Source organism: Pan troglodytes, chromosome X, assembly GCF_028858775.2.
Source record: "Pan troglodytes isolate AG18354 chromosome X, NHGRI_mPanTro3-v2.0_pri, whole genome shotgun sequence".
Lineage (NCBI taxonomy): Eukaryota > Metazoa > Chordata > Mammalia > Primates > Hominidae > Pan > Pan troglodytes.
Window position 1 is genome coordinate 17,595,081 of NC_072421.2, and position 13,819 is coordinate 17,608,899.

The window sequence follows — 13,819 nt, forward strand, 5'->3', positions numbered from 1 at the left end:
TAGCCCTGTCAACCCAGGGCATCATACCCAGGGAGTTGTGGATGGATACCCTTATGTCATGAATAACATGCACCTGTGTGTATGTGCGTGACCCTCTAATCCCTAGTCCTTCCCATTTCGGTAAATGCCACCACCATCCTCAGCTGCACAAGCCAGAAACTCAGCAGCCATCCTGGATTCCTCCTTTTCCCTCACTCCTTAATAGAATCCATCAAAAGTCCTAGCAATGTGGCTCCAATCTCACTCCCTGTTGCCTCTATCTCTTTGTCCCTACTAGACCATACAACCTTCATCTACTTACCTGGACACCAGAATGGATTGGCATCCTAGCCCCTCCTCTCTTCTCTACTGTGATCTCTCTTTTCCCACTGGTTTTTTGTTTGTTTGTTTTTTGACAGAGACTCGCTCTGTCACCCAGGCTGGAGTGCAGTGGCACGATCACAGCTCACTGCAGCCTTGACCTCCTGGGTGCAAGGGATCCTCCAACCTCAGCGCCCCGAGTAGCTGGGACTACAGGCATGCGCCACCACTCCCTACTAATCCTACTAATTTTTGTATTTTTTGTAGAGATGGGGTTTTGCCATGTTGCCCAGGCTGGTCTTGAACTACTGAGCTCAAGTGATTGGCCTGCCTCAGCAGCCTCCCAACTTTTTTTTTTTTGAGACAGGGCCTCACTCTGTCACCCAGGCTGGAGTGCAGTGGTGTGATCACGGCTTGTTACAGCCTCTGCTTCCCAGGCTCAAATGATCCTCCTGCGTAGCTGAGACTACAGGCGTACATCACCATGCCTGGCTAGTATATATGTCTTTTTGTAGAGATGGGGGTCTTGTTATGTTTCCCAGGCTGGTCTCAAACTGCTGAGCTCAAGTGACTCTCCTGTGTCAGCCTCCCAAAGTGCTGGGATTATAGGAATGAGCCACCATACCCAGCCTCTTTTCCTACTTTTGAAAGTGTGATCTTTTCAAAATACACAGCAGATTATTCCATCCTCATCCTTTAAACCCTCCAGTAGTTTGCTTGTTGTACTTTGTAAAACATTCAAAGTCCCTACACTGATCTGTAACACCCTACACAATCTAGTTCTTGCCTACTTTTCCATCCTCATCTCAAATCTTAAACCCTTGCTCACTACCTGTTCCCCAGTCTCAGTGGCCTTCTAGCCATTTCTGGGTGACTTCTTTCCTGCTGCAGGCCATATGTCCATTTTATCTTGCAGTCTTGGGTTCCTAGGGATCTGTTTTTCCTTTCTGCTTCCCCTGGTTGGCTCCTTCCCAACCTTCAGGATTCAGAGTCTGTCCCTACTATCCTACCTAAAGTAGTTCTGTCAGATTCATTAATTCATGAAGGAACCCGCATATGGTAAAACTGGCTCAAGAAAGTATAGAGAGTCAGATTTATTTATAGTCATAGAAAGAAAGGATGCTGGAATAGAATTGCTGAATTAGGTATAAAGCTAATTAACGCCCTACGGGGTAATACAAGTGCAGCCTGGCTATTGTACTTTTTTCTAAGATGAAGGTATTTGCATTGCCGTCAGACAAGAATTACTTGTTAGCTAACAGTTTTTTCCAAGTTAATATCTACCCTTTCAGGATTATCAAATGCCCAACCAAGAGTAAACAGTAACTCAGAGCAGAAGTCCATATCCCTAGGAAGTGAGGTGATCCTTGGGTGGGCCTGCTGGGTAATGCTTCTGCAGGGCAATCTCCTCCCCACTTTGTTCTTTCCCAGCGTCTGTTTCCTGATAGCACTTAGCAGAGTTTGCAAATATTCCTTACAGGTTTCACTATTTTTTTTGTCTGTCTTCCTCACTTGTCCAGTTTGTGTAAGGGGGAGGGAAGAGGATCTGACACCCCTTGCATTGTGGGGCATTATAGGCACTCTGTGTGTATTGGTTGAATGAATGAATGAAGAGATGCATGTCTACGCATGAGGAGGGTGTCTTAATCATCTGCCACTCTTTAATCTAAAACGATTGGAATTCAGATTCTCCTGGAACTCCAGAGGAGTTTTTACAGAAGTCATCTCAGTCTGCATATCATCTTTCTTAGGCACTGATTCTCAACCTTGTCGGCACTTGAGAACCACCTGGAGAGCTTTAAATATAAAATAAAAAAATACAGATGCCTGGGTCCATCTCCAGAAATTCTAATTTCATATATCTGCAGTCCGGTCTGAGCATCAGAATTTTTAACAGCTCTCCAGGTGATTTTTGTATGGAGACATGTTTAAGAATAAAAGCTGCATCAAGCATTTTTAAGAGCTTTGCTTAAACTGTGTGTGTGTGTGTGTGTGTGTGTGTGTGTGTAGTTACAGTAGCTGCATCTGAACTAGGGTGCTGTACGACACAGGGCACATGATTTAAGGGGGCACTTACTCTCAGGGCAAGTGCCGACTCTACATTTACACCACCCTGAGAGTGCGTGCCTCCTTAAATGTTGGCACTAGGTATCTCTCTAGCCCCACCCTAGTCTGAGTTGGGGTTAAACAGATGGCAAAACAGCTAGGGCAGAAGGAAGGAAGGTGAAAATTAAGGACTGGTAGAGAATTTCTGATGAGGAAATCATGTGGTGAACATTTGCCCTGGGACCTGCTGTTACCTTTCTTTCCAGGGTCTGAAGTTGAGCACGTGTGAGGACTGAGGGAAGGTTAGGCAGAACCTAGAGTAGGGTTTCTCATCATTTTTGTGCCAGGAGCCCCTTTGGCAGTCTGAAGCCTGTGGGCCCTTTCTCAGAATTATGTTTTAAATGCAACAAAGACATAAGATTATAATGGAAACCAATTATACTGAAATAATCACTAAAATAGTTAAATTGTTATATAACAACATACATGCTTCTAGGCCTGGCACAGTTTCTCATGCCTGTAATCCCAGCACTTTGGGAGGCCGAGGTGGGCGGATCACTTGAGGCCAGGAGTTCGGGACCAGCCCGGCAAATGTGGTGAAACCTTGTCTCTACTAAGTTTGAGACCAGCCTGGCCAGCGTGGTGAAACCTTGTCTCTACTAAAAATACAAAAATTAGCCGGGCGTAGTGGCACATGCCTGTAATCCCTGCTACTCAGGAGGCTGAGGCAGGAGACTAGCTTAAACCCAGGAGGTGGAGGTTGCAGTGAGTCAAGATTGTGCCACTGCACTCCAGCCTGGGCAACAGAGTGAGACTATATCTCAAAAAAAAAAAAAAAAAAAAACCAACCCCCAAAACATATATGCTTCTTTATTAATGCATTAAATAAAGCATCTAACAGTGTTTGAAATAACCACTACTTTTTCAAATTAGTAATATGCATAAACAGTACTTCAAGATGTTGGCCCGGCATGGTGGCTCATGCCTGTAATCCCAGCACTTTGGGAGGCCGAGGAGGGTGGATCACGAGGTCAAGAGATTGAGACCATCCTGGCCAACATGGTGAAACCCCGTCTCTACTAAAATAGAAAAAAATTAGCTGGGCGTGGTGACACACACCTGTAGTCCCAGCTACTCAGGAGGCTGAGGCAGGAGAATCACTTGAACCCGGGAGGCGGAGGTTGCAGTGAGCCAAGATCACGCCATTGCACTCTAGCCTGGGCGACAGAGCGAGATGCCATCTCAAAACAACAACAACAACAACAACAACAACAACAACAACAAAAAACAAAACCCTAATCTGATAGGTGACAAAGTTACCGGTATTGCTAGTGATAATACAGTGGCTTGTTGCCTACATTCATAATGGAAAGAAATGCTAAATTTCAGTTATAGTAGGTAAAATGAAGTTGTAATTTTTTTTTTTTCCTAGTCAAGGTGACAGACCCCGTGATTTCTTTTCACTAGTCCCTTTGGGAGCCTGTGAACTCTGATGGTGCAATGACATGATTCATGTAGTCTTTGGGGCTGTGTTCCCCAAACTGGTTTATGGTCTGGTTGCAGTCTGGCACAGTTTAGAATTAGGACAAAAGAATGAGTTATTTATAAAGCTAAATGTATTCAAATCTAAGATTGGGTTTTTTTTGGTTCCTCTTGTTAAGTGTCCTTTGTGAAACTGCTAATGGGTAATAGTTTGGGGTAAAATCCTTGACGAGATAAAACATTGGCAACTTTATGTTGGCTTTCTTCATTTCTTTTTTTGTTGTTGTTGGGGGAGAGATTTTTCCTATTTTGTGAAATCCCCAAATTTGTGAGCCACTGTTGTGGTCACGATTCTACTGCCAAGAAGATACTGAGGCAAATCATTGAATTCCCTTTGACTCCTCCCTTATCTGCAAAACAGTTGTTCTCCACCTAGGTGATTTCGTCCCTTTAGGGACTTTCGGCAAGGTGAGGAGACATTTTTGGTTGTCCCAGCTGCGGAAGGGGACTGCCTGGCATCTAGCCGGTAGAGGCCAGGGATGCTGCTCAACACCCTACACTGCAGAGGACAGGACCCCCTCTTCCAACAACAACAAACTTATCTAAACTAAAATGCCAGTAATGTTGAGACTGAGAAAGCCTTCTGTAAAATAAGGATCAAGACTTAGGAACTCTAATCCTGCTGCCTTGCTTCCTGTGCTCTAGTTAGTTTTTTTTTGTTTTTTTTTTTGTTTTTTTAATCATACAAGAAAGGTAGAAGGATTTTGCAGCGTTGAGTCCTATTTCTGTGGCTTTTGTTTTCAAAGAAGAATTATTTTATTCAAGGAAAAATAAAAGCAGTTATTCTCTGGTTGAATTGAGGGTGGGGTTCCCTGTGCTTTGCCTATTTGACAAACCCTCCCTATCTCTTAGGGCTAGGAGAGAAATCTTTTGAGTGTGACAACCAGTTTGGTAATTCATAGAAAAGACAGGATAGGAAGCCCAAGGGTAAAGAAAGAAGCCCAGGAGGTAAGGTTGTAGCTGGCTCTGTGTGTGTGTGTGTGTGTGTGTGTGTGATGTGTGTGTGGTGTGTGTGTGTGTCCACACAGTGTCTCTGTATTTTGAACACTAAATACTATGTTGGGATGTCTCATTAAGCTAAGGTCAACTCATCCTTTCTGACTGACGTCCAACCCAATCCCCCTTTCCTTTTTTTTCCTCAGTGTTCCTTTGTCAATTTCCTTTACCCCCTCTCCTAGCCCTGCTACAGGGACACAGAGCTGCTTTGGACAAAGTTCGCCTATGCAGGTTCACTGACTGTACGGCTGGACATTTGTGTTTTCTAGGGGTGTGTCCCTCTACCCCATACCGCTGTCATTAGCTCTATTGTTGCTCCTCCCCAAAGGTTCTCCCCAACCTTTTGAGCTGTGGATTTTCACCTTATTTGTAAAAATCTTTGTTGTGGGATTCTTTGACAATCTAGTAAAAGCTCTGGATCTTAGCAGGAAAATACACATTGACATTATGTAAAAAATGTTGCCTTCAATGTCAGGGGTTTCTGGACCCCTAGAGCTGGTTTATGGAGCCCAGTGAAGAGCCCTTCTTCCAGAGAAATGCAGTGTATGGGATGGATATAGAGGAGGTAAGTTGGAAGATGCATAGTGGGGAAATTGAAGGCCAAAGAGGTAAAATAAAAGGGATGCTGCTTGCTAGCAGCAGAGCCCAGTGGATTGTGGACCTCCTAACTCACTCCTGGGGTTCTACCCGTGGTATGGCCAGGAAATTTAACTTATCCACCATCCTCCTCTGCCAAACATTTACAAGATCACCCTTCCCATTGTAACCTCCACCCCGCCATCTAGCGATTACCTACCCATTTCCTAATTGACAAGAGGTATTTCAGATCAATGGGCAGATAGGAGGATAATAGGAGACTAGATAGCTTTGATTACTCAGGCCTGGGTTGATAAGACTGGCCTGATTTTTTTTTTTGTTTTGTTTTCTGTTTTCCCCCAAAGTAACTTCAGGAAAATGTGTAGGGATGGTTTCACTTTGGAATTATACAACATTATTGTCATAATTCTTTGTTAACGTATAAGTAGCTGGTATAAGTGAATAGGTAACAAAAAGTAGTGGGAGAGAAGGGAGCCAGGAGCCAGGAGTCAGGAGTCAAGAATTTTTGTTACGGTCTTAGCTCTGCCACTGTATTGCTGCATGACTAAGGCAAGTCTTGCTCTCTCTTTCCTGGGCTTATTTCCTCACCTGCAAAATGCAGACATTTGAGCAGGTTTTCTCTAGATTATTTTCTGAAATGCCACAGTTTCATGCTAAATGTTCAAATCTGTACTAGAAAGAATTTTAATGTTCAGGATGGTAGTATAGCCTTGTGGCTGGGAATGTAGGTCCTAGCAATAGGCTACCTCATTATGAATCTTTCCTTCATTACCTTTTATTTGTGTGGCCTCCGGCAAGTTTCTTAATTTCTCTGTTTCAAATGACTCCCTGGAGGAAAAGGTATACCAATAACACCTGCCTTATAGACTTGTTGTAAGCACAAAATCAGGGAATCCCTTATCAAACATTGTAGAAAAGCATCTACAACTATGTTATTTAATATGGTAGCCACTTGCCATGTGTGGCTATTGAGCACTTGAAGTGTGGCAGTGTGGCTAGTGTGACTGAGAAACTGAATTTTTAATTAAATGATTTAAATAAAAGGCTTCAAACAGTGTAAAATATTTTCTGTTAAATGCAACCTTATTGATTTAGTAGGACCACTTTTCACTTCAACCATCAAATTCTGTAAGACAAGGGTCAACAACCTTTTTCTTTTTTTTTCTTCTTTTTTAAATTTTATTTTATTATTATTATACTTTAAGTTTTAGGGTACATGTGCACAACGTGCAGGTTTGTTACATATGTATACATGTGCCATGTTGGTGTGCTGCACCCATTAACTCGTCATTTAACATTAGGTATTTCTCCTAACACTATCCCTCCCCCCTTCCCCCACCCCACAACAGTCCCCAGTGTGTGATGTTCCCCTTCCTGTGTCCATGTGTTCTCATTGTTCATTTCCCACCTATGAGTGAGAACATGCGGTGTTTGGTTTTTTGTCCTTGCAATAGTTTGCGGAGAATGATGGTTTCCAGCTTCATCCACGTCCCTACAAAGGACATGAACTCATCATTTTTTATGGCTGCATAGTATTCCATGGTGTATATGTGCCACATTTTCTTAATCCAGTCTATCATTGTTGGACATTTGGGTTGGTTCCAAGTCTTTGCTATTGTGAATAATGCCGCAATAAACATACGTGTGCATGTGTCTTTATAGCATCATGATTTATAGTCCTTTGGGTATATACCCAGTAATGGGATGGCTGGGTATATACCCAGTAATGGGATGGCTGGGTCAAATGGTATTTCTAGTTCTAGATCCCTGAGGAATCGCCACACTGACTTCCACAATGATTGAACTAGTTTACACTCCCACCAACAGTGTAAAAGTGTTCCTGTTTCTCCACATCCTCTCCAGCACCTGTTGTTTCCTGACTTTTTAATGATCGCCATTCTAACTGGTGTGAGATGGTATCTCACTGTGGTTTTGATTTGCATTTCTCTGATGGCCAGTGATGATGAGCATTTTTTCATGTGTTTTTTGACTGCGTAAATGTCTTCTTTTGAGAAGTGTCTGTTCATGTCCTTCGCCCACTTTAAAGGGTCAGATAGACTTTGTGGGCAGTATGATTTTGGTCACAACTACTCAACTGTGTTGTAGTATGAAAGTAGCCATGGACAGCATGTAATCAGAGGATCATGGCTGTGTGCTAATAAAACTTTATTGATGAACACTGAAATTTGAATTTTTAATTTTTTTAATTTTTTATTTTTGAGACAGAGTCTCACTCTTGTCACCCAGGCTGGAGTGCTGCAGAGGCACGATCTCAGCTCACTGCCACCTCCACCTTCTGTGTTCAAGCTATTCTCCTGCTTCAGCCTCCTGAGTAGCTGGGACTACAGGCCTGTGCCACCACGCCTGGCTAATTTTTGTATTTTAGTAGAGATGGGGTTTCACCATGTTGGTCAGGCTAGTCTCAAACTCCTGACCTCAAATGATCCACCCATCTTGGTCTCCCAAAGTGCTGGGATTACAGGTGTGAGCCACTATGCCTGGCCTGACATTTGAATTTAATATAATTTTCACATCATGAAATATTTTTCTTTTTTCTTTTTTTTTTTTTTTGCAAATATTCAAACATTGTGCTTGCGGGATGTACAGAAATAGGCAGCAGACTGGATTTGGTTCTTAGGTATACACCCAAGATAAATAAATTCATGTCCATCAAAAAACATTTAAAAGAATTTCACAGCAGCTTTATTTACAATGGGCCCACACTGGAAACAACCCAAATGTTTATCACACGATAATGGATTAAAATTTTCAATATATTCTTTTAGGGTCTTGCTCTGTCACCTAGACTGGAGTGTAATGGTGCTGTTTCAGTTCACTGTAACCTCCACCTTCCAAGCTCAAGCCATCCTCCCACCTCAGCCTCCTGAGTAGCTGGGACTATAGGTGTACACCACCACGCCTGGCTAATTTTTGTATTTTTTGTAGAGATGGGGTTTTGCCATGTTGCCCACACTGGTCTCGAACTTCTGAGCTCAAGAAATCTACCTACCTTGGCCTCCCAAAGTGCTGGGATCACAGGTGTGAGCTACTGCTCCTGGCTCAATATATTCTTAAAAGTGGATTGCTCCATAGCAATGAAAAAGAATGAACTATGTGTACAATACATTGGGTGATTATCACAGACAAAAAGGTCGTAAAAAAAGCTTGTCACAAGAACAAATACTGTATGATTCAATTTATGAAGTTCCATAATGGCAAAGATAATCTGCAAGTATAGAAATTAGTACAGAGGTTGCTCGGTGGAACAAAGGGAGGGGATTACTGGAAAGGAACATGAAGGAAAATTCTGTATCTTAATTTGGGAATTTGGGTGTTGGTTACAGGGATATATATATATATATATATATATATACACACATGTATTTGTCAAAATTCTTCAAGTGGAACACTTACAATTCCCTATAAATCATCCCACCATACAGAATACTCTTTACATAATTTAAAAAGAAATCAATTAGTTGCTTACATTTAACATTGTAATAATAATAAAATACAGTAAAATACAGATTTCTGGCCACAATGGCTCACATTCCCATGTAGCAACTATCAACTAGAGCTGTGCTGTTTCAGTATGGTAGCCAGTAGCTGCATGTGGCTGTTGAGCACATAAAATGTGACAAGCACAAATTGAGGTATGCAAGGAGGGTAAAATATACATGGGAGTTTGAAGGCTTAATATGAAAAAAAATGTAAAATATTTCATTAATAGTTTTTAATGTTGATTACATGTTGAAATGATAATATTGGGTTAAAATAGATTATTAAAATTTTGCCATTAAAAATGTTTTGAAATGGAAAATTTTTAATTGTGATAAAATACAAATAACATTTCCCATCTTAACCATTTTAAATGTATAATTCAGTAATGTGTAAATATAGTCACATTGTTGGGTAACTAGTTTCTAGAACCTTTTCACCTCACCTTACAAAGTGGAAACTCTGTATTCATTAAACACCTTCCCATTTTCTTTTTCCTACCCAGATCCTGGCAACTGCCTTTTTTTTTTTTTTTTTTTTTGAGTGCAGTGATGTGATCATGGCTTACTGCTACCTCTGCCTCCCAGGCTCAAGAGATTCTTGTGCCTCAGCCTCCAGAGTAGCTGGGATTACAGGCGCATGCACCACTACACCCAGCTAATTTTTGTATTTTTAGTAGAGATGCGGTTTTGTCATGTTGGCCAGGCTAGTCTTGAACTCCTGGCCTCAAGTGATCTGCCCACCTCAGCCTCCCAAAGTGCTGGGATTACAAGTGTGAGCCACTGCACCTGGCCTGCCCATCTACTTTCTGTTTCTATGAGTTTGGCTACTCTTGATGCCTCATATAAGTGAAACCACACAGTACCTGTCTTTTCGTGACCAGCTTGTTTCACTTCTTTCTTTCTTTCTTTTTTTTTTTTAATGTGGCTCACATTCTTTTTTGGCAGATAATATTGAAAGACTGTGAACAGCTGCTGCCATTTTGATGGAACATGAGTTCTCTGCCCAGCACCCTCCACTCCATATTGTCTAGCTAATGAGGCTCAATGTCACTTGCCATTTATTATTGCATTTATGCTGTTTACATTTTTTCTAATGGATTGAGGAAATTGAGGTACTTTTTTTTCTTTTTTGAGTGACAGGGTTTCACTGTCACCCAGGCTGGAGTGCAGTGGCATGATGCAGCCTTGAACTCTCAGACTCAAGCGATCTTCCTGCCTCAGCCTCCTGAGTAGCTGGGACTACAGGCATATGCCACCATGCCCAGCTGATTTTTTATTTTTATTTTTTTAACAGAAGGGGTCTTACTGTGTTGTCCAGGCTGGTCTCAAACTGCTGGGCTCAAGTGATCCTCCCACCTCGGCCTCCCAAAGTGCTGGGATTACAGGCATGAGCCACCACTCCCAGCCTAAAGTATTCCTAATATATCTGTATCTCTATCAAATATGGAAAAACAAAGGATTTTTCTCTTTTGTAGAGGGTCAAGTGTTTAAAAAGGAGCAGGCATAATTTTCTTTGTGGAAGGGAAAAATAGTCATTTATGTTTAATATACAAAGCATTTCTATGTTCAAAGAATGTAACCTAAGATGAAACAACAATGAAACAAATTGTCGTCTTGGATGGCCACTCTCATTGTCTCCTCAGACCCTCTAAACATTTAGTGTGAACTCTTACTTTGTTTGCTGTGTGTAATTCAATTCAGTTTGGGAGACAAGATTCTAACCGATGACTACAAATAGACCTTCTTCTTGACAGACATCATTGTATAGCAGGTACTTTATTGATTAATTTTTTCAAAGTTTCACTATTAAATTTTGTGTATGTGTGACTAGGAAAAACATTCAGCTGAGTATGGTGACTCATGCCTGTAATCCCAGCACTTTAGGAGGCCAAGACGGGAGGATCGCTTGAGCTCAGGAATTTGAGACCTGTCTGGGCAATATAGCAAGACCCCATCTTTACGAAAAATAAAAAAAGAAATTAGCCGGCATGGTGGCAAGCACCTGGAGTCCCAGCTACTTGGGAGGCTGAGGCAGGAGGATCAGTTGAGTCTGGGAGTTCAAGGCTGCAATGAGCTATGTTAGTGCCACCGCACTTCAGTCTGAGAGACAGACCTTGTCTCAAAAAAACAAAAACCAAAAACCAAAAAAAAACATTCAGACTGAAAATTTACAAACTACTTTTACCTTTCACTTTTTAAAAGCTTGCATCAGTTTAAGGGAAATGGCACCTTCATGAAAGTTTTCCATGATAAGAATATTATTATGTATGGTTATAATTCTGTTAAGTGAGAGTTGCTTGGAACCACCTGACCAAAGAAAGTATGAGAGAACTTCAGCTGTATTTTGTCTTTTGCTGTTTGGTGGCTGTCTGGGGGAGAGAGGTGGTTTTCTAGGCACATAGTTCTAAAGAAATGCCATAGACAGGGTGGAAGAATGTGTGAAGTGACAATGTCCTAGACAATATCTGGGAGCCCTACTTAAGTCCTAATATAATAATTAATATTCATAATTCAGTTAGTGTATTCCATTGTTCCTTGGAGGTATCTGTTGAATGCCAGTAAGGCACTGGTCAGCTTATAAATACTGAGCATTTATTTCTTTTCTCCCTCAAGAAGTACTTGGAAGTAGAGTCATCCTCTTATGGGTAGATCAGGGTGCAAATTATTTTATGTGATCTTGTTTCATCTTTTTAGATCCTTTTTCCTGACTGAGCTGGAGCACATACCTGAGACCAAAACCATAGAGTTAGCTTATATTTGATTTACTAAGAATCTAGAGTTTCTTTTCTCTTGCTTTTTTGCTTTTGAAGCCCATTCCTGCTTTGAGTGCTGGAGAGCTGCCCGAGACTGGGAAACATTAAGATTGGTTACTCTATTTATGTCTCTTGGGCCCTTGGCTGATTGATCACACAGGGATTTGTCATATTGCCTGCTTCTTTTTTTTTTTTTTTCTGGTACAGAATTTTGCTCTTGTTGCCCAGGCTGGAGTGCAATGGCATGATCTTGGCTCACTGCAACCTCCGCCTCCTGGGTTTAAGCAATTCTCCTGCCTTAGCCTCCTGAGTAGCTGGGATTACAGGCGCCTGCCGCCACGCCTGGCTAATTTTTGGTATTTTTAGTAGAGACGGGGTTTTACCATGTTGGCCAGGTTAGTTTCGAACTCCTGACCTCAGGAGATCCACCCGCCTCCGCCTCCCAAAGTGCTGGAATTATAGGCGTAAGTGAGCCACTGCACCCGGCCGCCTGCTGCTTTGAATCAAATGTGAACATAGCAACTAAAAGTAAACATCATGTGGATGTTAGAGAACCAGGGGCCTTCTTTGCCTGGGGAACTCTAGGATACTTGCTTGCTGTTGCTAAGATGTTTTCTGGCCTTAGCACAGCATCAGTCATTGAAAGTGCAGCTGTGTTTTTGGAATAGAGAGCTGATGGAAGTGCAAAGGCACACTGATGAGTATTATCCTGAACAATGGATACAGATGCAAATCATTATGCATAATCCATAATGTCCCCATTTTTGTAGGGTTTTGTGCTACGTGATTGTGTGTGATTTGATGTGCTGAGAACTAGAAGTGTGCCAAAGTATCATTTCCGCTTTCAGAATAGTTTTGTTAGAATTTTGAAAGATAAGTAAATATACCAGACCATTGCTTTTCAACTCTTTGTAGCATTTTGAGTGGCTAATGGTTTTGACAGAAGAATGTGGCTGAATGATAGATTGATTGCTCTGACTTGATATTGTTTTCCTTATTCCATTATGAAAAGACAACCAGAGATTGGATGTGAAAATTCCTTAAAGAATTACATAGGATGAGAAACTGTTCTACCCACTAAGTTTGCCATAGGAACAAGGGACCTTTCTGTAGAGCACTGGTAAAGTACCAGCTTGCCTGCATTCAAACCGTGGCTCTGCCACAGATGAGTTGTGTGATCCTGGGGACATTACTTAGCTCCTTTATGACTGTTTCTACTTTTGCAGTGAGGGGGTGGTAATGATAGTTTTATCATACAGAGTTGTTGTGAGGATTAAATGAGTTAATATTTGCAAATCTTTAATACTGTGCCTGGCATATTTAAGCATTATATGAATTTTACCTGCCACCATTTGTCACTTATTATTGTATTATACAATGTCATATCCTTTTTCTTGGTTGTTGAAGGATGAAATGGGAAATCAGTCCCAAATCTGAATTTATTCTGCGATTTGGCAACATTGAAAAATGTTAAGCCAGAATACTTTGGTTAAACCATAGCATTTTAAAAATCAGGACGTTATTAGAGGAGTACTCATTGTATCTAAATCTAAATTTATATTTAGTGCTCTGGAATTTTTCCTCAAAAATGATTCATCTTTTGGCCATTGAGTTCCCCTTTTTTGCAGTTTTTAAATAAAGTCTGACTAGAGCTTCTCTGATTTCTGGTCCCAAAGAATTGCCTCTGCCTCGCTTTATGATGTCAAAGAATGATGGTGAGATACGATTTGGGAACCCAGCTGAGCTGCATGGAACTAAGGTTCAGATTCCATATTTAACTACAGAAAAAAATTCCTTCAAAAGAATGGACGATGAGGATAAACAGGTAAACAGTTTGATCAGATGTGTTCATTTGATTCTGACCACGAAACCGCATGTAGCAGGGCCTCGTATCTACTGTTCAGCTTCCAGCAAATCTCACCATCTGGAACCCAATTACAGACTTGGAAGTGAGCCAGTAAAGTTTTCTCCTAGCAAGAAAGAGAGACTGACACATATGAATCACCACCACCCACTTAAGGGCCCTTTAGAGCCTACTTTAAAGTAGAATTGTGTCTAAAATAAGGCTACCGATTTAATACATTT

General features: G+C 41.4%; 1 protein-coding gene across 6 annotated transcripts in view; it reads left to right on the plus strand.

The window, feature by feature from the left end:
* Positions 1 to 13,819, plus strand: part of REPS2 (RALBP1 associated Eps domain containing 2) — a 197,276-nt gene that overhangs the window by 59,924 nt on the left and 123,533 nt on the right. For all 6 annotated transcript variants that reach the window (XM_016942948.3, XM_016942952.3, XM_016942949.3 and 3 more), the window contains exon 3: positions 13,411 to 13,559. In XM_016942948.3, the coding sequence (XP_016798437.1) occupies positions 13,411 to 13,559 (149 nt within the window). The remainder of the gene's footprint in view (positions 1 to 13,410; positions 13,560 to 13,819) is intronic.